This window comes from Chinchilla lanigera, unplaced genomic scaffold, assembly GCF_000276665.1.
Source record: "Chinchilla lanigera isolate Chin_1 unplaced genomic scaffold, ChiLan1.0 scaffold00018, whole genome shotgun sequence".
In the NCBI taxonomy this organism is placed as follows: domain Eukaryota; kingdom Metazoa; phylum Chordata; class Mammalia; order Rodentia; family Chinchillidae; genus Chinchilla; species Chinchilla lanigera.
This window is the reverse complement of record NW_004955419.1, coordinates 25,401,110-25,427,020: the sequence shown is the minus strand read 5'-3', so window position 1 is coordinate 25,427,020 and position 25,911 is coordinate 25,401,110. Positions and strand designations below refer to the sequence as shown.

Below are 25,911 nucleotides of genomic sequence, written 5' to 3'. Positions count from 1 at the left end.
TAAGATTCACTAAATAGTTATGAAAAAGAAATACTAAAATCATATTTAAAGATTAAATAACTATAAGATTTGCTTTAATATTTATGAAGGTTTGTCAGAAAACCAAACTACTTAACAAATACTGAACATATTAACATTATTTTAACAGTTTACATTTTTAACTACCATAGTTCATAAACGGAACAAAATGTAAATCAAGGTCTCCTTTTAAAAAAATTGTTTAAACTTACTATATTTACTTTTACATTTGTACACTGACTTCAAAACTTGGGGAAGGATTAATTTAAACTTTGTTTGTTTTTTTTCCAGTACCAGGAATGGAAATCAACGACCTCGTGCTTGCTAGGCAGGCGCTGTGTCGCTGAGCTAAATCCCCAGCCCCTGAATTAATTTAAATTTTGATGAACTGTGTATTAATTCTTAAAACAAAAGGAACTAGTGAATTAAATACTTTACTTTTGTGTGGTCTGGAGATTAAACTCAGTATCTTATGTGTACTAGCTACGTGCTGTATCACTGAGCTACGCTTTCAATAACGTTTTACAATTTTAGTCTTTTCAATAACGTTTTTTACATCTTTAGAACTGGTAATGATGGTGCATGCCTGAGGCAGGAAGACTACAAACAATTTCAAGTCTAGCCTGAGCAATTTAGTGACTTACCAAGAGTCTGTCTTAAAATAAAAAATACAAAAGGGTTGGGAATGTAGCTCAGTGCAAAGGCCCTGGATTCAATCCCCAATGCCACACACACACAAAAAAAAACCTCATAAAAATAAGTAGGTCACCTTCAAAGATACCAACCCTTAAATGTTACTCCAGTAACAAAGTCAAATTCTTTTTAAATAGATGGATCTATACTACAGTTAAATAAGAGAAAGCATATTTGCCTCTATGATTCAAATTGATGATCTGTTCTATTCTAGTGGAATAACATAATGAAAACCACTCCTCTTTTACAAATGCACACTTCCTATCCAGGACAGTAAGCATTTTCAGAAGAGAGACCGTTTTTTGTATTATTCTACCTCTAAAAGCATCTCACAAGAGACAACCCTTAATATATAGTAGCTATTTGTGGTTCATGAACAGATTTTCAGTAATTATCAGTTTATTTTTAGATGCACTATTACCTCTGTTACATCCCAGTGGTGCAAAAATTGATCCAAGTCTGTAAGGTAGAGAAGCACAGGAGAAAGCTGTGTCTGAACAACATGAGGAACTCCTCGAAGGCTCTGAAGCCAAGTCAACTCCTCTTTTGAAAACCCTAAGGCAGGTAAGAAAGAAAGCCAACTAAAAATCACTCACGAAGAAGTAACATTCTTTATAATATTTTAATACACAAATGGTATGTACCTTTAAGCAAATCTTTCATTAATCTATCCTGTTTTCTCTGAGTTTCTGTATCTCATGTAGTATCTTAAAAAATGAGATTCTAGCAATGGAGGCAGTTAAATTCATATAATTACATACACAGAAAATGTGATTAGACCCAGCCTAAAATATAGCAAGAAATGTATTTTACCCCCTTCTCTTCCAGTTCTACCACATTTACTTTTAAAGAAAGTACAAGGCATAATCTTCCCAATTAATGGTCCGTTTAAAAACAGCAAATATCTTACACGCGTATATTTGTGTATCTGACTAACCAATTTGAAGATGACAATATGTAATACAATTGTTAATTTTCTATCACCTTGTCTGAAATTCTTTGTGTTTGTTAATTAGTTTTTGTTCTTTTCTCTTTAAAATAAAGAAATAATAAAAATAAAAAGAGAAATGAAGAACTTTCATATACATGCCAAACAATACACGTTCTTACATAATACTTCAGGCATTCAAATTGGTCTACCCCTCGTGTGTGTGTGTGTGTGTGTGTGTGTGTGTGTGTGTAGGCCCTGTGCTTGGACAACACATTCTTAGTTCTTTCAGTTGTACCTTATCCAACAAAATTTGTTTCCACTACCACCCATTGTATTTAGCCATACCTATATGGACAACCTGTCAGCATCTCTCCTGATAGGTAGCTGCTCTCAGAATGCGCAAACTACCATTGATACAGGAAAACCTAACTACCTGCTTTGATATTCAGATCACTTTAGTTACCTGAGCATGGCCTAAAGAGGAATTTCTATTTAATAGCCACATAACAGTACTGCCTCCTAATGAGTTTTCTAAAACCAGTAAACTTTCAGACAGGTAACTAATTAAAACAAAATCTCTATTTCAAATGCACATTTAAAAATACCAGATAAACATATGAGTTCACATTTATTTTTTTAAATACTGATCTTGTTAGATTCAACTTCATGCCAGAATCTGTCAAGTCCACCCCACCCTCCTTTTTATTGGAAACAGGGTCTTGCCGTGTAACCCAGGCTGGCCTTAAATTCACAGTAATCCTCCTGCCTCAGTCTCCCATGTACTAGGATTACAGGCGTGCACCACTAATTTTGAATTCTGACAATATATTAACTAACTGCCCTAATCAAAGAACCTCATCATCTAAGTATTAAATAGAGATGTTGAAATACTATTGCACAATCATTCAAAACAACAGTAATAAAACTTATCTAACATTTCTACTCATTTTAGCAATGTTGTTCTGAGGACAAGCAGAATATAGAAAACAGCTATATTGAACATTTTAAACATTTAAAATGGGTATTTTTAATCAAATTTTTTTTTTTTTTTGATTTTTGGTTTTTCTCCAGTACCGGGAACCGAATTCACGACCTTGCGCTTGCCAGGCAGGCGCTTTGCCGCTGAGCTAAATCCCCAGCCCCTTTAATCAATTTTTTAAAGCATGCAATAGGATTTTGATTTTCCAGTTATTTTTAAAAGAGCTCATTAGGTACACCTCAATGCAAACAGCAAGAATAAAGTTAAGAAGACTAGGAAAAAATAAAAATATGAAAGGTGACTTTCAAATAATCTTCAAGCTTTTAGTACTTAATATTATGAGAAATATAAAGACAAATCATGTGTCTCCCTGTCTCAGGAACTTGACAAGGTAGGGTGAAATATTCCTTCAAAGATTACCACTTATTAATCACAGTAAAAAAATCGTTCCAGGATAGATTATTATTTTCAAAACTTCTAAGACAGTGGTCACGACTCACACTAGGTTTTCTACTTTGTAACCCAACAAGTGAATGTGCTTACCTGTAAGTGTGGAAAATAAGAAGCTGAAATAGTCCACTTCACTCAGCCAGTCTTTAACTGAATACTTCCATCCAGAAAATGATGATCTACAATAAGCAATGTGAGAATTATTATCAGAAGTCCAATTTTCTTTTCTTTTTATTTTTTGAGGGAAGGGGGTGTGTCTGAAGACTGAATGTAAGGCCTCCATGCATTCCACCATGAAAATATACTCCCAGCCCTATCGTTTTCCTTTAGTGTAAACAAGCCAACTTAATAGCTTAAAACAAAACCAGAGTATATACTGTTTAAGTATTACACAACAGCTCAAGTATTGTAACATGAAATTAGAAATTCTAACTTTTATATTTATGAAAAGTTTCACTTAAAAGCAGAATTGATCCATATACATGAGATAATGAAAATTTCTACTCCATTTCAAAATTAAGTCTCCAAGAAGCCAAGGTGTAAGCCCTGCTTTCTGGTAGTAGGTTTTGCCATTATGTGCTTACTATATGATTTTTATGAATTCTTACTCTGAGCAAATGAGTTAAGTTTAATCAGATTCCAGCTTCTTCTCTAAGCTAAAGTATCTTAACTAGGCAAAGAAAACATTTTTAAAGTCCCTCTAGGACAACTATGTATTCCTATTCTTAGCAAAGTTACACCTAGGTCTGTTTCACAATAGTGCAGCTAAGGAATTGGTAGAGGACTTAAAGGAGTAGATAAATGTAAAATGACTTTTTAATGAGAGTTATTTGGTTCCTGCTATAAGCTCAGTTTCAAGTAACATTTCTAAAAACTCCTTTTAAGGAAGAGCTAGAAAGCAAGCAAATACAGAGCATCGATATAACAGAGTTGAGAATGATCATACCTAAGAAATTGTATTTTTGTTTTTCCTAGTACCGGCAATCGAACTCATGACCTCGCGCTTGCCAGTGAAGCACTGTGCTGCTGAGCTAAATCCCCAGCCCCAGATCCAAGAAATTGAAATTACAAATTTTATCACAGATATCTGAGTAAATGCCATACAAAATTAGGAGTTTCTAATTCATCTATAAGGACTTACTTTTTTTTAACCACTGTAATAGTTGAATTTGTATTTAATATTTTTAAATGGGAGAGATAAAATAACAGAAACATTCCTGTGTCATTCCTAGGCAATAAGTTAAAATCTATAGGGGAAACAGCACCAACTAGGAGGTATAAAAAGCCCACAGAAAGGGGTACAGAAAAGTAGTCAGAAAACAGATCCTGGAACCCAGTAAATACAGGAAAGCAATTGTGCCATCCAGTGGCTAAAAGGAGTAGCAATTCTATTTCAGAGTCTTACTGGGGAAAAATGACAAGTGATACATCACATTGCTTTTAACAAACTATGGTAATCATATATACAAGAAAGGGGGCTATTACTATTCACAGAGGGCAAAACAGGTAAACTGAAACTCCCCCTGGCAGAAAAAATAATATGTTTACCTTTCCTTTTTGTTTTTTCCTCTGGTACCGAGAATCTAACTCACGACATTGTGCTTGCCAGGCAGGCGCTGTGCCGCTAAGCTAAATCCCCAGCCCCAACCTTTCTTAAAACATAGCATGGTTTATATCTAGATGTCCCCGCAAAGTCTCATGCAGTTATTGGGGCAGGCTTATAGAGTTTGTGACTGATTCATGGTTCAATGCTGGGACTGTGGGTGTCAGTGCTACACCAGTCCTGAGGCAGGTAGCCTGGATACAATACAAAGGAGGGAAAGAGGCTTGCTCTCCCTCTCCTCCCCTTTTGCTCTAGTTCCTTTTCCTGTCTTCCACGACCATAACTGTTGCCCCTCTGCCATGCTGATTTTGGACTGAAACCTCTGCAAACTGTACGCTAAACAAATCTTTGCTTCTTTAATTTTTGGGCATTGGGTATTCCATCTTAACAATAAGAGAAAATTAATTAAGACAAAACACAAACCAATTTTGTTAGTCTAAGCAATTTCTCTCTCCTCAGAGATCTTATTTAATATCAGATGCTACCTTTCTATATTTAGGTGTTATAGTCCCCCAATCCAACTGTAAATAAATCAAGGGCAGAAAGGTTAAGAACCAAGAAAAGGCCAACAGATATGATTATTGAATAACAAAGGTTAGGCATCAGAATCTGTGATATGCATAGTCACCATATTTTAAAGACAGTGTGATATACTGCTTCACATTGTCCCCAATAGACTCTTAAAAGGATTTGTTACCCCTTGGAAGCTACTGGATGGCACAAATGACTACCATTTTTACTGGGTTCAAAAGGGTATTGGTTCGCTTTGTAAGCTATCTCCAACATCCTTCTAGTGAGCCTGCAATACAGCAGTATGAGGAAAATGTAAATTCTGGGAAGTCATAAATGGGTGGTAAAAAGGCAAAGGCAGCAAATCTAAATAGACCTTTTTAAAATCTAAGACAAAATAAACATAAATAATTCTGGCTGAGAGATTTTTCACACATGGAATAACCCACTTAGGTAGTACCTTATTCATAAAACACCTCTGATAGAGCACCAATACTCCAAAACTACAAAAACTGAGTTGACCTCAGGGTCCAATTAACATAACAAGATACAAATCAGAAATGACTAAAGAAATATTTCAGGAAAATTAATTCTAGCAACAGTGCCCAGATCAGATGAAATCAAGAAGTAAAACTAGTATAACACTAACGAGTGTAACAGTAAGAGATTTTACTTAAAAAGTTGACTAGTGAATAGTCATGGTCAAAGAAGGGATATTTTGAAGAGAAAACTAATGATATGAAGTAAGTCAAGACACATCTGAAGAGGGGGCTGGGGATTTAGCTCAGTGGCACAATGCCTGCCTGGCAAGCGCTAGGTCGTGAGTTCGATTCCCGGTACCAGAAAAACAAACAAACAAACAAAAAAAAATACACCTGAAGAAATCAAACATCAGTCTTAAATTCTGACCCTATGAGAAGTCATAAAAAATTACATTGGGGAGGCTGGGGATTTAGCTCAGCAGCAAAAGCGCCTGCCTGGCAAGCGCAAGGTCGTGAGTTTGGTTCCCGGTACCGGAAAAAACCAACCAAAAACCCAACCAACCAACCAAACAAAAAAAATGGCATTGGTCTGCACAAGCTGCATAGTCTTGATTTTGCATTCTTTGTAAAAAACAAACAAAAAAGGAGATTACTCTACATGGAAATAATATATCTAGAGAAAGAAATCCAACTATACAAATACTAAAAAGTAAAACTATTTGGTGGACCTTTAACTACAGTAACAATCAACTGTGCCTATGTGCGCACACATGCATACATGCACCAGAGCCTCACACATGCTAAATATGCACTTTAAACTGAAATACATCCTAACCCAATTCTGCTTTTAATGACTGTAAGCCCTTATTTCCAGTATCTGTAATGTTTTCCATCTCTCACTACAAATCCCCAATAAAGAAAAAAGATTTTTTAAAAAGCAAAACTTTTACAATTATCCTGAACTAAGACACTAAGCACAAGTGAATCATAACTAATGTTGATAAAGATATGTATGTCTTTTTGAGACAGGGTCCCACTATGCACTTCAGGCTGGCCTCAAACTTTCACTGATTCTCTTGCCTTGGCCTCCCAACTACTGGGATTATAGGTGTGCACCGCCACTGATAAAGGTATTAAATATACCTTCCAAACAAAATTTCAAGAAACGTTCAAAAAAGGGTCTTAAATGTTTAAAAAATTATCTGTAAGAAATACAGTGCCCTCCATTTGAAGTTACTAAATACAAAACTACTTCAGTTACAGAGAAAGTTAAAATTAAAAATTTTTAAAGGTTTAGCATTAAGTAAATGCGTACACTACACAAAGTGTGAGTTTTTTTATTTCTAAGAAGGAAAAAATAGGAAATTAATCAATGTTTATAAGAGACTTAGAAATATGACCAAATGTCTCTAGTGCACATACACAGAGAAGTGAATCTGCAATTTTCTGGGGGCTGGGGATTTAGCTCAGTGGCACAGCACCTGCCTGGCAAGCACAAGGTAGTGAGTTCAATTCCCGGTACCGGGAAAGAAAAACCAAAAAAAGAAAAAGAAGGAAAAAAAAGAAAGAAAAAAAAAAAAAAAACCCTGCAATTTTCACATATAAATGTACTGCAAAGAGCTACCTCTCTTCTACTAGAAGAAAAGGTTCGGTCGGTTAGGAAGCACACTTTCAGTAATGATAGTCAAAATATTTGTCCTATACCAGTGGTGGCAAACCTATGGCACACATGCCACAGCTGGCTGTTTGTTCCCACTGAAAGCTCTACAAGGCTTGCCATCACTGTTCTACACTATATTAAAAGATGATGGGCTGGGGATTTAGCTCAGCGGCACAGCGCCTGCCTGGCAAGCGCAAGGTCATGATTTTGATTCTCGGTACCGGAAAAAACAAAACAAAACAAAACAAAAGATGAGCTACTCCTACTTACCTGGGGTAGGAGATTTGTACAAGAGAAACAGTCTTTAGTAAAACACTTCATGTACCACCTAGACTTCAATTTGTGCCTAGAATTACATCTGACCTTGGCCATCAACCACAACGACTAATAAAGACTGATGAACACTAAAATACTATGACAGGAGACGCAAAGTGTTTGCTGACACTTTAAACACTGGCAACATGAAACTGTTACAAAACCTTTCAGAGTTAAAAGGTTATAGCCACCGTGGAAAACAATATAAAAGTTCCTCAAAATTTAATCACATGCGGCTATACATGTAGTTCAGCAGTAGAGCACTTGCCTAGAATGTGCAAGGCCTTAGGTTTGATACCCAGGCCCACAAAAGTAAATAAATATGTATAAAAACACAGCATTATTATACGATCCAGCAAGGCCATATTTGGGTACATAGCTGAAAAAATTGAAAGTAGAGTCTTAAAAGGTATTGTTCACCAATGTTCATAAAGGCGTTATTCACAAAGGCCAAAAGGTGGAAACAACTCGTATGTGTATCAGCACATGAATGAATAAACAAAATATACACACATGATGGAGTATTCGCGTTAAAAAGGAGTAAAATTCTGGTATATGCTACGTGATGAACCTTAGAAACAAGGCTACTAAGTGAAAAAAGCCAAACATAAAAGAAAAAAAGAACATGACTGCATTGAAGTGCAGTTATCCAAAATAGTCAAAACCTTTGTTACTCTCCTACTATCTTATCTTGAAATTTTAGGCCATGATTTTTAGTGTTTTTTCTCTTTAAAATAAAAAAAGATTAAAAAAAGAGAACAGTGGCACTAAGAGTAAACAAAAAGAGTAGTGGTGACTTTAAAAGCCTCTGTATTTTACAACTTTTTAGTTAGAGGAAGAAGGGAAAGATTATACACTTAAATACAGTTCACTTGAGCAGGATACCTCATGTATAATATCCCAATAAGCATGGTAGCCAAATTTGAACTGAGTCTTCCCATAATACAGCAACGACTTAATCGAGAAAGCAAATCAGCAGGCAGGCTGGGTAGAAAATACACAAGCTGAACCAATCGATGCTGAGACTCTGCAGGAAGAACCACCACAGCACCTTCCTGTGGATCTGTGGGAAATAAACACATTAAATTCAACTATGAGAGAGGTATACAAACCAGAGATGAAATAAATCAGGCAGACTGATGACTTTCACTGAATTAGAGGCTGAAAATTATACTGAATTTCAATTAGACGTAAAAATTTAATATCAAAGTAAGAAAGGCTGATAATGCTACTTCCTAAAGTAAAACACTGAACATAATTATTTAAAGATTTAATACTAAAATATTAAGTGTCGTATTAGAAGAACTTTAATAAGATAAAAAGGAAAGGGGATTGTGCATAAAGAACAAAAAAGAAAAGCAATTCTTCTAACATTAACAATTAATTATCAACTTCATTTAATCCAAAAGACTCACCTGTTTGTTCTGTATACAGTTATGTGCAATATTTAAAAATATAACCCCCCAAAGGCAGAAACTACCCAAATGTCTATCATTTGATGAATTGATAAATACAAGAAGCACATCAATACAAGAGAACGTGTCTCAGTAATAAAAAGAAATAAAGTATGGGCGCTTGGTACACTGATAAACCTTGAAAATATGCTAAGGGAAGGAAGCCACATGTAAAAGACCTCAAAAAAATCTATTTGTAAATGTCCAGAACAGGTAAATCCAGAGACCAAAAGTATATTAGTGGTTAACAAGGACGCTAGGAAGAAGGAACTGAGGGACAAACTAATGAGTACAGGGTTCCTTATGGGGTGAGGAAACTCTCTAGAATTAAACAGTGATGATAGTTGTACAACTTCAGGAATATGTTTAAGAACTCACTGAATTTTGCACTTTAAAATCTTAAATTTTATGTGAATTATACCTCAATATAAACTGTATGTGTGTTTATGTATACATGCACATATATATATTTCACTATAGTTTGATATTTTGCTTAAAATATAAGTTGCAGGGATAAACAAAGAAGTAATAAAGAAGTCATATACGATGTTCACTATGATTAAATGACAAAGACATGATCTTGCCATCAAAGCTTCAAGCAAAAATTTTAAAGTAGTTATTAATTTTGAATTTTTGAATAGCAGGTGGTGTCAAAGATAATTTAAAAATGCAAAAAGCTTCTATGACTATTAATCTTCTATAATTATTCTAATAAATAATGCTACTGAAAATAAAATTATTTTTGATGTTTTCTTTGGGCAGTGTAACCACGGCAAGTGGAACAAATATAGATTTAGAGACTCAGAAGAGCTCCCTTAAAATTGTCTTTCCCATTTTGGGCCAGATCAATGACTACTTACACCACTAAACAAACTCTTACCATAAATTCGGAGCGAAGTAGCTTGTAAACTTTTTAGTAGTTCTTTATTTGCTCGTGCTGCAGCAGTATGAATGATATCAATCAGCTGTGTAGAGAGCTCAGGATTCCGGGAGCCAAGATGAGCAAGTTGCAATGGTAAACCAGCCAGCCAACGGGATAACAGTTTACTACGGTATCTTAGGAAAGTCAAGGAAGAACATGATACAGTATAATTTTCAAAGACAAAGAAAACAACAAAAAATTTTTTTCAACTTAAAATATACCAACAAGGTGACTAAGTATGTACCAGTAACACTACATTTATTCATTTAAATAACTGACCCTACAGATGCCAGCATAATTTATCTGGTAGTAGCATTTTCCAAGGTTTTCTCCATTAAATTAGGAAATTATGCAATTTGGGACCTATCTAAATTGCAGTATAAAGGACAGAGACATTATTTAATGCTTTGTTAACTATTATCTCACTAGCTAATGTTAATTACCACACTGTATTAACGAATTGATGCATTTGATTTATGCTGCCTCTACACAGAATGGCTTCACACTTGGGTAATTTTTATCTTACAACATTGGCTAATGCTTTATATGTCTTTCATAACAGTGAGTATTTTTGCTGTCCTAAGAACACTTAACGATTTAACCATGTATCTGCACTTAAATCTTCATTGAAGTCTAAGCTCTACTACCTGTTAGTTACATCATACTTGCCAATTTATTTAACCTCCTATTAAATAAAGAAATTCTTGTTTCTGTAAAATAGGACTAACAGTTCCACATGGTAGTAACGTAAGATTCATTGAGACTATGAAAAACACCTGGTTTATGGTAAAGGCTAGACTGTGTTCCAACTACCTATACATGTTGAGGTATCCCAAATCTCTATCTTTCGACCACACATCTTTCCACTGTCCCCTAAAATAACTCAAACTCACCACATTAAAAAGTTAATTCCTTAGTTCCACTCTTGGTGTTGTCACTTGATAGCACAGAATGACGCCAAAAATTTTCCCATCTTCCAATATCTTCACTCTTATCCCACATGTTCCAGTATGTTATTAAGGGGTAATGATTTGACTACCTTTTAAAAATTTTTTAATTGTACTGGAAATTTGAGGTCAGGGTCTTCACACTGAACTATATCCCCAAGCCCTTTTTTATATTTTATTTTGAGACACAGTCTTGTTAAGTTACCTAAGCTAGGCTCAAACTTATGACCCTCCTGCCTCAGCCTCAGCCTCCCAAGTGCTGAGATTACAGGCGGGTGCCATAATTTTTACTGGAAGGAAATGAAAGTCTGCACCTGCTATAAATTGTTCCAAACATCCCTTAGCTACAAGTGGACAAGTGTAAATAAACGCTGGAGAAGGTTTTATCTGTTTAGGTATGTATAAAAAGTTCATTAGCCCTATTAAATATGCTTATTTATAGTATTTTATACCATTTCTTAAATGCACTAAGTGGAATAAAAACAGACATTCTCTAAAGATTTGATCCTTCTACTGACTTATTTAAATAGACTACAAAATAATATGACAAGAGAATAAGAAAGGAAAAACAAAGCTTTACCTGAGTCTGTAAGGTCTCAGTTCTTCCTTCTGGTAGATTTTACTGAAAAACTTTAGTAATAATGTCCGAACTGGAAGGAGAAGGCCCCTCTGCTGGTACAATGTATAAACTGCCTTAATGAGAGCCTCTGAAGCTTCTAAAAACAAAGGAAACAATTTTGTATGTGAACTGAAAGTATTTCAACTGCCCCTAAATTCCTCTAAATGGACAGTACTTTTTTCTTTGTTCCTATGGCAAGACATACACTGATGACTACCATAAAAGTCCTATAGGAATGAACAGCATGCACAATCAATATAAAAGTCAAAACAACCAGAAGTTATAGAATAAATTTTCTTACAGGACAACAAACCTAAGTAAGGATGACAAAAACTAGGATATCAGAAAGTGAAGTAGATGGGAACAAAACAGGAAAGCTTTGATTTTGAATGAAAAGAATCTGTAGGAAATCACTCCAAAAACTGACAATGTAACTTAACCTCAATATAGAAGAGAGATACAGACACATAGGAATCATTCGATACTGATCAGAAGAAAAAGCCCTCAATTTTTAGTCAGACTAGATCAGAGGATCATAGAAATCTCTCATCAATCTGCTTCAGAGAAGACCTAGCCCCTGAGAAGGAATCATAAACCATTTCTGCGCTTTAAAAAGGTAGTATTCTATAAATACTTAGCCTAGTTACCTTGAATAGTTTGAATGTAACTATGAAAAATGTCTAGAAATCACCATTGGAAGGCTAAACTCTGAATAGTATGCATAACGAGCTCATCTCTTACACAGCAAAACAGCATCACCTACCTCTATTTGGTTGTATCTGCATTAACCTCCATGATACGCCAAGCAATCTGTTCAGCTGCTTATTGTTTAGCCCAGAGCCATCTTCAAGGGTCTCTGTCACAAATTTCCTTATCATTTCTATCCAACTGGAATCTTTCTGCAAAGTTGAGGTATTTGCCAAGGAGACCATGATATCAGACAGTGTTAAATTCAGTAAGAGATGATCTACATTATTGGAGAGAATGGTGCAATTCTTCATGCTAAAAACAAACAAAAGACACACATATGTAAAAGTACTATCACCCATGCCTGCTTCATTGAAAAGTACTCAAAACAGTCTCTAAGTGGATTTTAAAATTTCCTTCTAAAATTAGTAAACTGCCAAGAAGACAGTATACAGGCAAGGTTTAGGTCATAATTCTGTAAATTATTCAGCATGGAATCAAGGTTACTAAAAAAAACCTGAATTATAAAAGTGTACTTTCAGTATAATGGTCTTATGTGTTTATTTTTTTTTGCCTATTAGCCTGGTTATTAATCTGATTATGATTTTATGACTTAATAAGATAAAACTGATGGTAGAAAAGTAAAAAAGGGTGGAGGGAAGGGGAAAAAAAGAATGGAGGCATGTTATGTACATGTACCAATTCCCTATAAGGACTATAACCATTTACTGCAAATGTACTAATTCTTTTAAAAAGCCTGAATGGTTCTGTTCATTACTGAAGTTGCTATTTACACAGAAGGCAAACAGGCTTACATTGCCTGAGAATCTTAGAAAACTTGAAAGATAGGTAACAAGACCTGAAAACCCCAACACACTTGAGGATTTAAGAGACTGTTTCACGTAAAAAAATGTAAAGTTGACTAACTTCAAAAATATCTAAAAGTAATCAGTTTTAAAGGAAAAGAGTAACCCTGTATTAGGCTTGAGCAAGATCACAGTAGTGAAGAACCACATATACACATGAACAGAGAAGTAAAAGAAATTTGATGCTACTGAACACCAAATGCAAGAGGGCTAGAAATGATAAATGGCAAAGGAAAAACAATTCCCAATTACAGAGTCAGTAGATAAGGACATCATAATTAATTTTCTGGACAAAGCTGTAACAGGGCTGGTAGCTCTTTCAGATTCAAGATTATGCCAATGTAAAAAGAAAAATGTGAGTCAAGCAATACAGGCACAAAGTGACAAGGGCAAGAACAAGGGTCAATACTGGCAAGGACTGGAAGAAGGGGTAGGGAATGGGATAGGAAGAACAAAAATTAAATGGTTTTGAACTTGGCTTAAATATGTACATATACTGTATGTAATTGGGAACAGTGGAGACGGGAGGAATCAAGGATTCTAACCCTGGTGAAAAGCTGATAGAGATAATGACAAAAAAGGAGCAGACCCAGAACAAAATTCTATGTTAGATATGTTCAACTGGAACTGTTGATTCAACAGACAATTCGATGTACAATGGTAACTTGGCTCACAAATGCTTTTGTTTATGTAAACAGTTGGGTTTGCAAACAGAAGTGTTTGGCAAAATTTTGGTTTTGGTTACAAACGCTGCACTGAATGACAAACATTAACACAGTCATCTTTTGCATAATCTTGGAACAAATTAAGTTGGTGAACCAAGTACCACAGGGTAAGTTCTAACGTGAAAAGTCTGAGCAATGCTATAGAAATTACCTATACAATCACTCTTTGGAACCTGCAAAGAAAGCTAGGAAATCTAGTATTTTATATATCCATATGTCCAGCTAAAATTGAGAATTCTACTGTAAGAGACAATGCTGGGAAGGTAGCCAGTGAGTGGTAGAGCACTTGCCTATCGTGCTTGAGGTTTTGGGTTCAATCCCTAGCATAGGAGGACAACAGAAATTGAAATAAAAATGAAACGAGATGGATATGCAACGTTTGTTCCCAAAAGATAAAGTTTTACAAGATCTACCCTACATTATCTCATGCAGCATAATCTATCACTTTCTGGAAGGTCTCAATGGACATCTGCAAATTTGGGAGAGTTCATTCTGTTCATCTAACAATTTATATAGAAATTTTGAAGACTAAATATACCAATCATCTGTTCTACAACGCACGTAAGTGTGAAATCCCCTCAAAGCCCCAAGAGCTCATAGGTGGGTTTTTGGGAGGTAGCTGGATCATGGTTATGTGATACTAGGATTAAGGGTGTGTGGTACTGGATTAGTCCACTAATTAGTTTATCATAGTTCTGGCGGTGGATAATGGGAATGCCCAACCTGGATTGGGTGGCACCACCCAAAATGTCTGTAGCCTGTATGGGATAAAGGGGACAGGAGACTGGCTATTGCCTGCTGCCTCCTGCCTGCTCTGCCATGGATTATTTCTCTTCTGTATGTCCTTCTGCCATGACACTCTGCCTTGGACACAGCCAACCTCTACAAACTGTGAGCCAAAATAAACCTTTCCTCCTTTAACTTGTGGGTGTTGGGTATTTTGTCCCAGCAATGAAAAAGTGACTAAGACAGGTAGTGTAAGTAATTAGAACCAAATTCCTTTGCTTCCAAAAGCTGGATGAGATCATCATTTAAAATCACAAATGCATTCAAGAGCCAATAAGATAATAAGCATTTACTGGGCCTCAAAATCTCAGAAAAAGGAAGATCTCAACACTCAAGGTTTAATTCTGTGGACAACTTTCAGTTCCAAGGCAAAAGTTCCAAAAATAAAGTAACTGTTTTGTGGGAAAAAATGAAAAATTCAAAGCCCAGGACCTGGTAATGTTAGTCCTACTGTAAACCAGACCTGTAAGGAATTCCCTCCAGGGTGAAACTGGAAATAAAGGCAGCTCTTAAAAAAATGCAATCCCAGGTTCTGCAACATCTTTGTTTTATTTTGTCCTGCGGCGCTATAAATTCAACCCAGGGCCTCACAAATGCTAGGCAAGTGCCTTTACTACTGAGCTAAATCACAAGGCCTTTTTTCAGTATTTAAATTTTGAGACAGCTAGGTTTCCCAGACTGACCTCAATCCCCCAGCCCCTCCCTCACAAGCAGCTGGGATTATAGGCAAGTGCCAAGATCCTGCTTATCCTACTGTTTTAACAAGCAATTCTTCCCATAATCCCAATTAAAATTCCAAACTATTTTGCTATTGAAAACTCAATGCTAAAGTCTATCTGGAGAACCACAGATACAGCTCAGCAGCACAACGCTTGCCTAACAAGTGTGAGGTCATGAGTTCGATTCTCGGTACCCCAAAAAATAAAAAATAAAAATAAAAAAAGTCTGTATGGAAAGGGCAAACCCAAACTACCCAAAAGTTGGAAGAATAACACTGAACCCATTTCAAGACTTTACAGTCATCAAGACAAGGCACTGGTGAAAGAATACACATAACTGAACTTTCCCAAATAGACCCAAAAATAGTCAAAAGTAGTCTGACAAAGAAATAAAGGAAATTCAATGGATAAACATATTCTTTCAATGGAATAATTAGACAGAAATCCTACAACTGACAAATAAAAATACAAAATTAAAATTCAATAGATTTGTGCCTGATTACAATTAAACATTGCTAAACAATTAAAAACAGAAAACAAGAAAAGAAGATAAAAAGCTACAGGATTCAGTAAGTAGATCTGACATATATGTGGGAAAGAAAAAAAAATGAGACTATAGCAATTTAAAACAAGGTAATGAGAACTTTCCAGAACTGATTACTTTTCATTCAATATTCAAGAGCTCAGGCTCATTAAGCCTTCCAAATCAAAGAAAAATAAAAAGAAAGCAACACTTGTTGATACATAATTACAAAACCAGAGAATATGAAGGAAAAGATTTTTAGGGAAAAAAAGAACAACTCTGTATCACTATCATACAATGGAATACTATTCATTCATAAAGAGGCATGAAATCTTGTCACTTGCAGGAATATAGATGGAACCAGAAAAAAATCATGTTAAAAGCAAAATAAAACAAAGGCAAGTATTGCATGTTACATGTGGAAACTTAAAAAAAAAAACTTTAAGAAGGTTCCAGAGTCGCCACGTGTGGAGGGCGGGCCGCGGTCTCATGCAGGTTGGGCGCGCGCGCAGAGGCTAGCCCACGGCTCGCACTGGTAAGGAGCACGCTCACGAGGAGCATGCCGGGCCTGGCCGTTCCTGACTTTCGTGCACGCCTGCAGCCTGGGCTTTCAGCCCAACCCAGCCCGACCATGGCTTCTGCTTTGGAGGAATTACATAATGATCCAGAAGAGGTAAAGGTGTTGGTAGAAAAGGCCACTAGGCAGAGAGTACGTGATGTCCTGACAGCTGAAAAATCCAAGACTGAAACAGAAATAAAGAGTAAGATGCAAATCACAGAAGAAATCAGAACTTCTTGACAATGAAAAACCAGCTGCTGAGGTTGCTCCCATCACAACAGAATACACACTGAAGATCAGTAATTACGGATGGGATAAGTCAGGTAAGTTTGTGAAAATCTACATTACCTTAACTGGAGTTCATCAAGTTCCTGCTGAGAACATGTAGGTGCATTTCACAGAGAAGTCATCTGATCTTTTGGTAAAGAATCTAAATGGGAAGAGTTACTCTATGATTGTGAACAATCTCTTGAAACCCATCTCAGTAGAAGGCAGTTCAAAAAAAAAAAAAAAAAATCAAGACTGATACAGTTCTCTTGTGTAGAAAGAAAGCGGAAAACACTCAGTGAGAGTACTTAACTCAGGCTGAAAAACAATGCAAAGAAAGAGAAAAGCCATCCTACGATGCTGAGACAGATCCTAGTGAGGGATTAATGAATGTTCTAAAGAAAATTTACGAAGATGGAGATGATGATATGAAGCGAACCATTAATAAAGCCTGGGTGGAAGCAAGAGAGAAGTAAGCCAAAGGAGATACAGAATTTTGAGACTTTCAAGTCCTTTTGAAAACTATGATATGGAAATATCGGTATTTCCAATAAGGGAATGTTGGTGAGCTGCACATAGAAATTTGATGGATAGCTACAAAGCCTTTAAAGTAAAGGCAGTGACTTCTCCGTTTCTCACTGGAGGGTTTATTTAAGTAAGATATGCATATTAAGTTCTTCCTCCAAAGATGGTTCCATTAGTACCCTGGTCATTTTGTTCATGAAAGGGTCACATGGTATTCTCATTGAAATATAAAAAGCAAACCTTGCTTAATGAAAATACATCGTGTATATTCTTGTTCAACTAGGAGGTAGAAAACAAAAGTATATGCTTGCCTGTAAGTTATAGATGTCAGCTCCCACTAATGTAAGAGTAAAACTGAATTTTTGTATAAAATTCAAAAAAATACTCTCAACTCATCAATGACTTTTTCACAAAGCAATGGGAAACCAAGATACAATAATCAGCAAACCTAGATTACTATACTCTGCTGAAACACTTAAGAAATTAAGGGAAAATGACATTTTCATGCCAAAAAAATAAAAAAATCCCAAAGATTCTGAATGATCCCAGATGGGAGGACATAGATGAAAAAAACAAGCAAAAACAGAGAAAATTTAAGGGTAAAATTCACAGTGACAGGTAGTTCTTCAAATTATCAATGGCTGCTCAAAATCTCAAACTTTATCATTGGCAATAAATGTCCACTATTTTTCTAGGACTGAAAGGTTCATTTTATTTTATGAAAATGCCCACCAAGGGGCTGGGGATTTAGCTCAGTGGCACAGTGCCTGCCTGGCAAGCATGAAGTCCTGAGTTCAATTCCCGGTACCGGAAAAAAACCAAACCGAACCAAAACAAAACAAAAAAAACCCAAGAAAAGAAAAAAAACTTGGGGCTGAGGGTTTAGCACAGTGGCACAGCACCTGCCTGGCAAACACAAGGTCGTGAGTTCAATTCCCGGTACCGGAAAAAAACAACAACAAAAAAAAACTTAAAAAATAAAATTCCTGCCAAACATCAAAGTCTAAACAGCCACAATTTGTCTTAGATACACCCTAAGATACTCCATTGATGTCTGAAATAATACTATGTTGTTTCTATACAAACATGGTAAAGTTTAATTTATACATTAAGCACAGTAACATTAAAACATAACTAATAAAACAATTGTTAACAATATACTATAATAAAAGGTAATGTAAATGTGGTCTCAAAATTTTATTGTACTGTACTCAATTCTTGTGATGACATAAAGTGACATAATGTCTACATTATGATGAAAAATGAGAAATGTCAGCATTATGACATAGCCTAAGGGTTACCAGAACTGAAGAAATGAGTTACTGCAACAGTGCATCTGATAACTGAAACAATTACTAAGTAACTGAAAGGTAAGTAGTTCATACAGTGTAGATACACTAGACAAAGAAATCTCATCCCATACAAGACTGAGCAGGATGACGTGACACAGGGCATGCTACTAATATTGTACAACTTAAAACAAGAATTCTTTATTTCTGAAATTCTTTTAATATTTGGACTACAGGTAATTGAAACCATAGAAAGCAAGAACCAAGTTATATCCACAAACTTTTTATCAGGTAACATTTCGTGCTATTCCAGATGATCATCTCTTTTAGCCTTTACACATATTTCTCTTCAATTTACCAAACACAAGCCTAGATTTCTTCTGTAAAGGAAATTACAAGCCAATTTCTTTTTGATATGTGCTTAAGTAATCAATCTCTATTATACTGGCTTTCTTTACAGCTTATCAAAACCCCAGGCTATAACAAAGGTAGCAGTTAGGACATCTGCCTAAACTGTAATCATTCACTTAATGTTTAACACAGCTCTTATTTTAAAACACATGCTTAGTTTAAAAAAAAAAAAAGAGAAAGAGAATAAAATAGATATTAGTATATTTTTATCTACAAAAAAAAATGTTGGGAGGACATGTTTAAAAAAACTTTCAGGAAGTGGTAAGTAGAGCCTGAGATTTGCTGTCATTATAGCAATAAAAGAAAGGAGAGAAGTGGGTCCCCTGGACCCAGGAAGGATCTGAAGCAAAAACTGAAACCCATCGGGAGAACAAAGGGAGAATCTTCAATGAACAAGGAGGTAGTATGTAGTGCCTTCTCCCTCAGTCAGGACTCACTGCATGGGAGGAGCATTTCAAACCTGCAGACAAGTGGTAAATGCTGGCAACCCCAGAGGCCTCTACAGAGAGACGCAGGAGTGGGAGAGAGGACTGGACAAGGAGGACTGCACTAACTGGTGGTGAGTGCTTTGGATCCCAGGGTAGAAGGCAACTGGGAGCCATGTTGGAGAAGGGCCAACTGAGCCTGGAACTCCAACCAACTACTGGGTCCATCTAGCAACTCCCATCTCAGATGAAGGCCACAGAAAGTGCCTTGGCTGCTGCAGGCTGAATGAGTCTGGTCCCAGCCTCACAGTAAGAAACCAGCCTGAACCTCAAGGGAAATAAAAGGGCAGGCTTGCTGAGATTATCTAACCACTACCCTGCCATAACTACTTTTGGCTTGAATGAATGAATCAAGACAGCTCTGGATTCTTCACACAGTCTACCAGTGACAATAAAGACAAACCTTGAAATGGACTTTTCTCCTGTCTCCTTTCTTGCTTTTTTTAAAAATTTTTTCTCCTTCACTGTTTGATCTTGTTTTCCACGTGTGAACACATGGTTTCTAGTTTTTTTGTGTGTTTATTGTTCCGTCCTGTTCTTCCTTTTATTTTTTCTTTCTTTCCCTCTTATCTTCAACAGTTTCCCAAAGTTTGCATTATTCTCCTTTGTCCTCAGGCCTTGCTTCTTATCTCTTACTCTTCTATTTCTCTACTTTTTCCCCTCATGCCTTTTAAATTTTCTCCTCAGAGTAAAACTGACATATTGAGGGCTTATTTACTACATACAATTTTCTAGTTTGTTTTAGATTTTGTGTTATAAACACAAATCTAGTTCATTTAAAAGTGGCAAATTAACCATTAACTCAGTCATTTTCTAGGCTGTGTTTGATATTGTTGTTATATAGCTGATTGTACCACTTTAGCCAAAGTGACATAACTGTTCTAACCAGCTGTTCTTCCTAGTATTCCAAGACAGAGTGCCTAACGGTCATAGAAAATACTGTGGCACTGTGCCAAAGAACCAGAGGCTGGGCCAAGCAGGCAGCAACTTCTCATCCCAAACAAATTGAAGAGGTAGGATCTTGTAACAGACTCAAAACCCAAATACCAGCTATACCTGGAAGACACCTCTGAGAAGTAGTCTTTTCCTAAGGGTTCTAAATGCCAGCAATAAAGCAACTTATCATAGGCAATTCACAAGCATTAATCTAGGAATTAAACTAAAAAAAAAGAAAGAAAATGAGAGGACACTTAAACAAGAAGCAACCCTAGGCACCCAGTTCACCAAAGACAAACCCAGAGGGCAATGAGGTGGGATAATCCAAAAGCCACCTATCCTCTCTGAAGTGATAGCAAAGCAAAAGAATGAGGCTCTAGAAAACATCAAATCAGAAATAATTTCTCAGATAACTACAAAGATGGTAACCATAAGGAAAAACATTCGCAGTGACTCTAGAGCAGATACACATAAAAAAAAAAAAATAGAGCAGCTTAGGAAAATGATGGAAACCATGAATAACCAACATAGAAAAGAAATGGAATCCATAAAACAGATTCCAGGAGACTAAAAATTCCACTGAAAGTATCCACAGCAGAATGAGCCAATGGGAGGAGTGAATCTCAGCTATCAAAGACAGGCTTGTGGTTAGCAATCACGGAAACAAAGGTTTTGTGAAAGTAGCAAGGGACCACAAGAAATCAATCCAGCAGCTGCTAGATGATGCAAAGAAGAGTAACATAAAATTGATTAGAGTCGGGGGCTGGGGATTTATCTCAGCAGCACAGCACTTGCCTGGCAAGCACAAGGTCGTGAGTTCAATTCCCGGTACCAGAAAAAAAACAAAAAACAAAAAAATTGATTACAGTCAATGAAAAAGCAAAATATAGCCACAAATGATAGGAAATAACCTGTTCACAGATGTCATTGTAGAAAATTTTCACAGCAGGGGAAAAAAATTGATGTACAGGTAAGTAAGACATAGAATTCCAATTAGCCATGATAAAAAAAAAAAAAAAAAACAGCAAGGCATATCATGGTCAAGATTTCAGAAATTCAACAGAAGAATATATTAAAAGCTGTTAGAAAAAAGAAACAAATCAGCTATAAAGGAAAGCCCATCAGAATCACAAAGACTTCTCCAAACAAACCCTCCCATCAAGGGGAGCTTGGAGTGAAGTATTGCAAGCCCTAAAAGAAAACAACCTTCAACCCAGATTGATGAACCAACAAAACTATCTTTCAAAACTGATGGAAAAATAAGATGCTTATAAGACAAAGAACACCTCAGGAAATTCATGAACACAAAACCAGCACCCCAAAATATTCTGAAAGACAACTCCATGAACCCCAAAGAAATGAATGCACCAGGCAAGGCAAACACACAAGAGGGCAGAAAAAGATGGAGGAAGCCAACAACAGAAAAATAACATGACAAGGATAAATCAGTATGTATCAGTTATAAGCATCAATGGTAATGGTTTCAATTCACCAATCAAAGGAAACAGACTGGTAGAATGGAATCAAGAAGCAAGAGCCAATAATATGCCGCATACAAGAAACACACTTAATACAAAACGAAATTTACAGACTGAACATCCAAGGGCAGAAAACAATACTCCATGAAACAGGAACCCAGAAAAAATCTGGAGTAGCTATGCTATTTGGAGACAAAGTGGATTTCAAGCCAAGACTGATTAAGAAGAGACAAAGGTCACTACATCCGGGTAAAGGGAACAATCCAACAGAAAGAGATAACATTCATAAATATATAAGCACCAACAACTGGTGCACTCAACTACATAAAACAAATATTAATGGACATGAAAAATCAACTGAGCATTTAATATAATTGTACTGGGGTTTCTCCATATCCACTGTCACAGATACATCAACTAGACAGAAAAATCAACAATGAAATATTAGAACTGAACAAAACTTTTGAACAAATGGACACAGTACAATGTCTATAGAATGTTCCAAACTACAACATCAGAATACACATTCTTTTCGGCTGCACACAGGACATTTTCCAAAATAGGCCACATACTGGCTAATAGAACATGCTTAAGTAAATGTAAAGGAACTAAAATTACCCCAGGCATATTATCAGACCATAGTGTAACGAAATAGAAATCAATGGCAAAAGAAACCACAAGAACTTCAAGAACAAATGGAAATTAAACAACACCCTCCTAAACCAATGGGTCACAGAACAAATTAAAGAAGAAATTAGACCATTTCTACAATTAAACAATAAAGACAGTACAACATACAGGAACTTATGGGACACTATGAAAGCAGTCCTACAAAGGAAATTCGTATCAGTGAATACTCTTACCAGGAAAACAGGGTGAGCTCATATAAACAACTTAATGTCAAACCTCAAGCTTCTAGAAAAAGAAGAGCAGGCCAAGCCCAAAGCTCATATAAAGCAGGAAATCATAAAGGTCAGACCAGAAATTAATGCAATAGAGACTAAGACAACAATTAAAACAAAAAAATCAATGAATCAAGGAGTTCGTTCTTTGAAAGGTTAAATAAAATCAACAAACCCATAGCCAACCTTATGAAAAAAAGGAAAGAAAAGACTCAAATCCATGCAATTACTAATGAAAAACATGAAATCACAAAGGATCCTGCAGAAATCCAGAAGATCCTCTATACCTACTTTAAGAAATTATACTCTTGGTAAGATGGAAACTGTGTAAGAAATGGACAGATTCCTAGATGCATATGAATTACCAAAGCTGAATCAAGAAGATATAAAAATCCTAAATAAACCAACAACCAATGAAACTGAAGATGTACTTTAAAACCTTAACAAAGAAAAGCCAAAGAATTCACTGCTGAATTCTACAATAAATTTACAGTAGACCTAACACCAATACTTTTCAAACTCTAATAAAACTGAAAGAGAAGCAATAGACCCAAATTCATTCCTGGAAGCAAACATTACCCTGATACCAAAACCAGAGAAGGACCTAAGAAAGAGAACTATAGGCCAATTCCCTAATGAATATAGATGCAAAATTTTCAGTAAGATACCGGCAAAAACAGAATTCAGCAAATCATCAAGATTATACAGCAAAACCAAGTAGGATTCATCCCAGGTTTGCAGAGATACTTCAGCATACACAAATCAATATATGTAATACACTATATATTAACAGAACCAAGGACAAAAAAACCTATGATCATCTCAACAGATACAGAAAAAGCTTTTTACAAAGTACAACACCCATTCATGATAAAAATCCTACAGAAAATTGGAACAGATGGCCTTTATCTCAATTTGATAAAAGCCATCTAAGACAAACCAACAGCCAACGTTATACTAAATGGACAAAAACTTAAAGCTTTCACTCTAAAATAAGGAACAAGGCAAAGAAGTCAACTGTCATCACTCTTACTCAATATAGTTCTAGAAATTGTAGCAAAAGCAATTAAACAAGAAATAAAAGGAATAACGATAGGAAATAGTTATCATTATTCACAGATAACATGAAACTCTATGTATAAGACCTCCAAAATCCCACCAAAAAACTTCTAGATTTAATAACCAAATTTAGTAGTACAGGGGCCAGGAATATAGTTCAGTGGCAAAGCGCTGCCTAGCAAGTGTAAGGTCGTGAGTTCAATTCCTGGTATAAAAATAAAGTAAGGGGGCTGGGAATTTAGCTCAGCAGCACAGCGCCTGCCTGGCAAGCTCGAAGTCATAAGTTCAATTTCCAGTACTGGAAAAAAAAAAAAAAAAAATTAACAGTATAGCTAGATACAAAGTCAACACTCAAAAATCAATAGCATTCCTGTACACAAATAACAAATTCATTGAGAGTAAAATTAGGGAAACAACATCTTTCACAATAACATCCCCCCAAAAAGAAATACCTAGGAATCAATCTAATGAAGGATGTGAAAGACCTCCACATTGAAAACTACAGTACTCTAAAAAAGGAGACTGAAAAAGATATCAGAAAATGGAAAGCTACCACTTGCTCTTGGATGGAAAGAACCAATATAGTGAAAATGGCCATACGTCCAAAGCTGTTACACAAATTTAATGCAATTCCAACCAAAATTTCAACAGCATTTCTCACAGAATTACAGAAAACAATCCTAAAATTCATTTGGAACCAGAAGAGACCTAGAATAGCAAACAGAATTCTGGGCTACAAGGGAAAGGTAGGGGGCATCACAATTCCTGACTTGAAATTATACTATAAAGCTAATGTGATAAAAACAGTATGGTACCAACAAACAGACCCAAAGATCAACAACAGATTAGAAGATGCAGAAACAATTCCAGACATATTTAGCCACCTTGTATTTGACAAAGGTGCCAAACACATTCACTGGAAGATAGCTTCTTTAATAAATGGTGCTGGAAAAATTAGCTTTGCACATGTCAAACATGAAAATTTGATCCTTATCTTTCACCAAGTACTAAAAACTAAAATCTAAATGGATCAAAGATCTAAACAGTAAAACAAAAACACTAAAACTGTTGGAAGACAAAATAGGCAGAACTCTTGAAGACATCAGTGTAGGCAAAGAATTTATGAACAAAACCCTGATCACACACGAACTATCACAAAGAAGCATTTCCACAGCAAAAGAAATCATCAACAAAGTAAAGAGACAATCCAAGTATGGGGAAAAATTATTGGCAGCTGTTCCTCAAAGGATTACCATCGAGAACACACAAAAAACTCCAAAAAATGAGACACCCCCCCCAAATTAAAAAACCTAATCCAAAAATGGCATCTGAGATGAATACACACTTTTCAGATGAAGAAGTACAAATGGCAAAGGAATATATGAAAAATGTTCAACATCACTTGTCATTCAAGAGATGCAAATTAAAACAACAATGTGATTCTATTTCATCCTAAAAAGAATGGCTATTATAAAGAAATCAACCAATAAAAAATGATGGCAGAGAAAAAGGAATCCTCCTCCTCTGCTGGTGGGAGTGCAGACTGCTGCAACCACTGTGGAAATCTATGTGAAGTCCTCAAAAAACTAAGACGAGAGGTTCCATTTGACCCAGCTATTTCCCTCCTTGGTATCTTCTGAAAAGAATTAAAAGCATCATACCACAGGGATATATGCATATCCATGTTTACAGTGACACAGTTTGTAATAGCCAAATCTTGGAAACAGCCCAATGCCCATCAACTAGTGAATAGATAAAGAAAAAGTGGGTATTTTTATAATATGGAGTACTATTCTGTCATAAAGAAGGATAGGCTCAAGACATTTCTAGGTAAATGGATACATTCTGAGACCATATGCTTAAGTGAAATAATTTGGATGCGTGTAAATACTGCATTGTTTCCCCTGTGTGAGAAACCAAAAGTGCAAATGAGGACCAAAATGTTCAGTGTGTACTGTGAAATAAGAAGATAATGTTCAAATGGGTAGGGAAGCAAAGGAGGTGGGGAGTGGAAAAGAAGGGAAAAGTAAATTTAAAAAATGAGAAAAGGAAAAAATAGAAACAAAGCTTTTGTAAATGGTGAGGGGAGGAGGGGTTGAAGGGAGGGTACG

At 35.9% G+C, this 25,911-nt stretch overlaps 1 protein-coding gene and 1 pseudogene across 4 annotated transcripts in view; one reads left to right on the top strand and one right to left on the bottom strand.

Annotated features, from left to right (window-relative positions):
• Positions 1-25,911, bottom strand: part of Tex10 (testis expressed 10) — a 63,271-nt gene that overhangs the window by 18,472 nt on the left and 18,888 nt on the right. For all 4 annotated transcript variants that reach the window (XM_005382811.2, XM_005382814.1, XM_005382813.2 and 1 more), the window contains exons 6-11: positions 12,347-12,585; positions 11,545-11,680; positions 9,976-10,151; positions 8,527-8,704; positions 3,165-3,250; positions 1,133-1,266 (exon numbers count right to left, since the gene is read on the bottom strand). In XM_005382811.2, the coding sequence (XP_005382868.1) occupies positions 1,133-1,266; positions 3,165-3,250; positions 8,527-8,704; positions 9,976-10,151; positions 11,545-11,680; positions 12,347-12,585 (949 nt within the window). The remainder of the gene's footprint in view (positions 1-1,132; positions 1,267-3,164; positions 3,251-8,526; positions 8,705-9,975; positions 10,152-11,544; positions 11,681-12,346; positions 12,586-25,911) is intronic.
• On the top strand, positions 15,996-17,886 carry LOC102012433 (annotated as a pseudogene).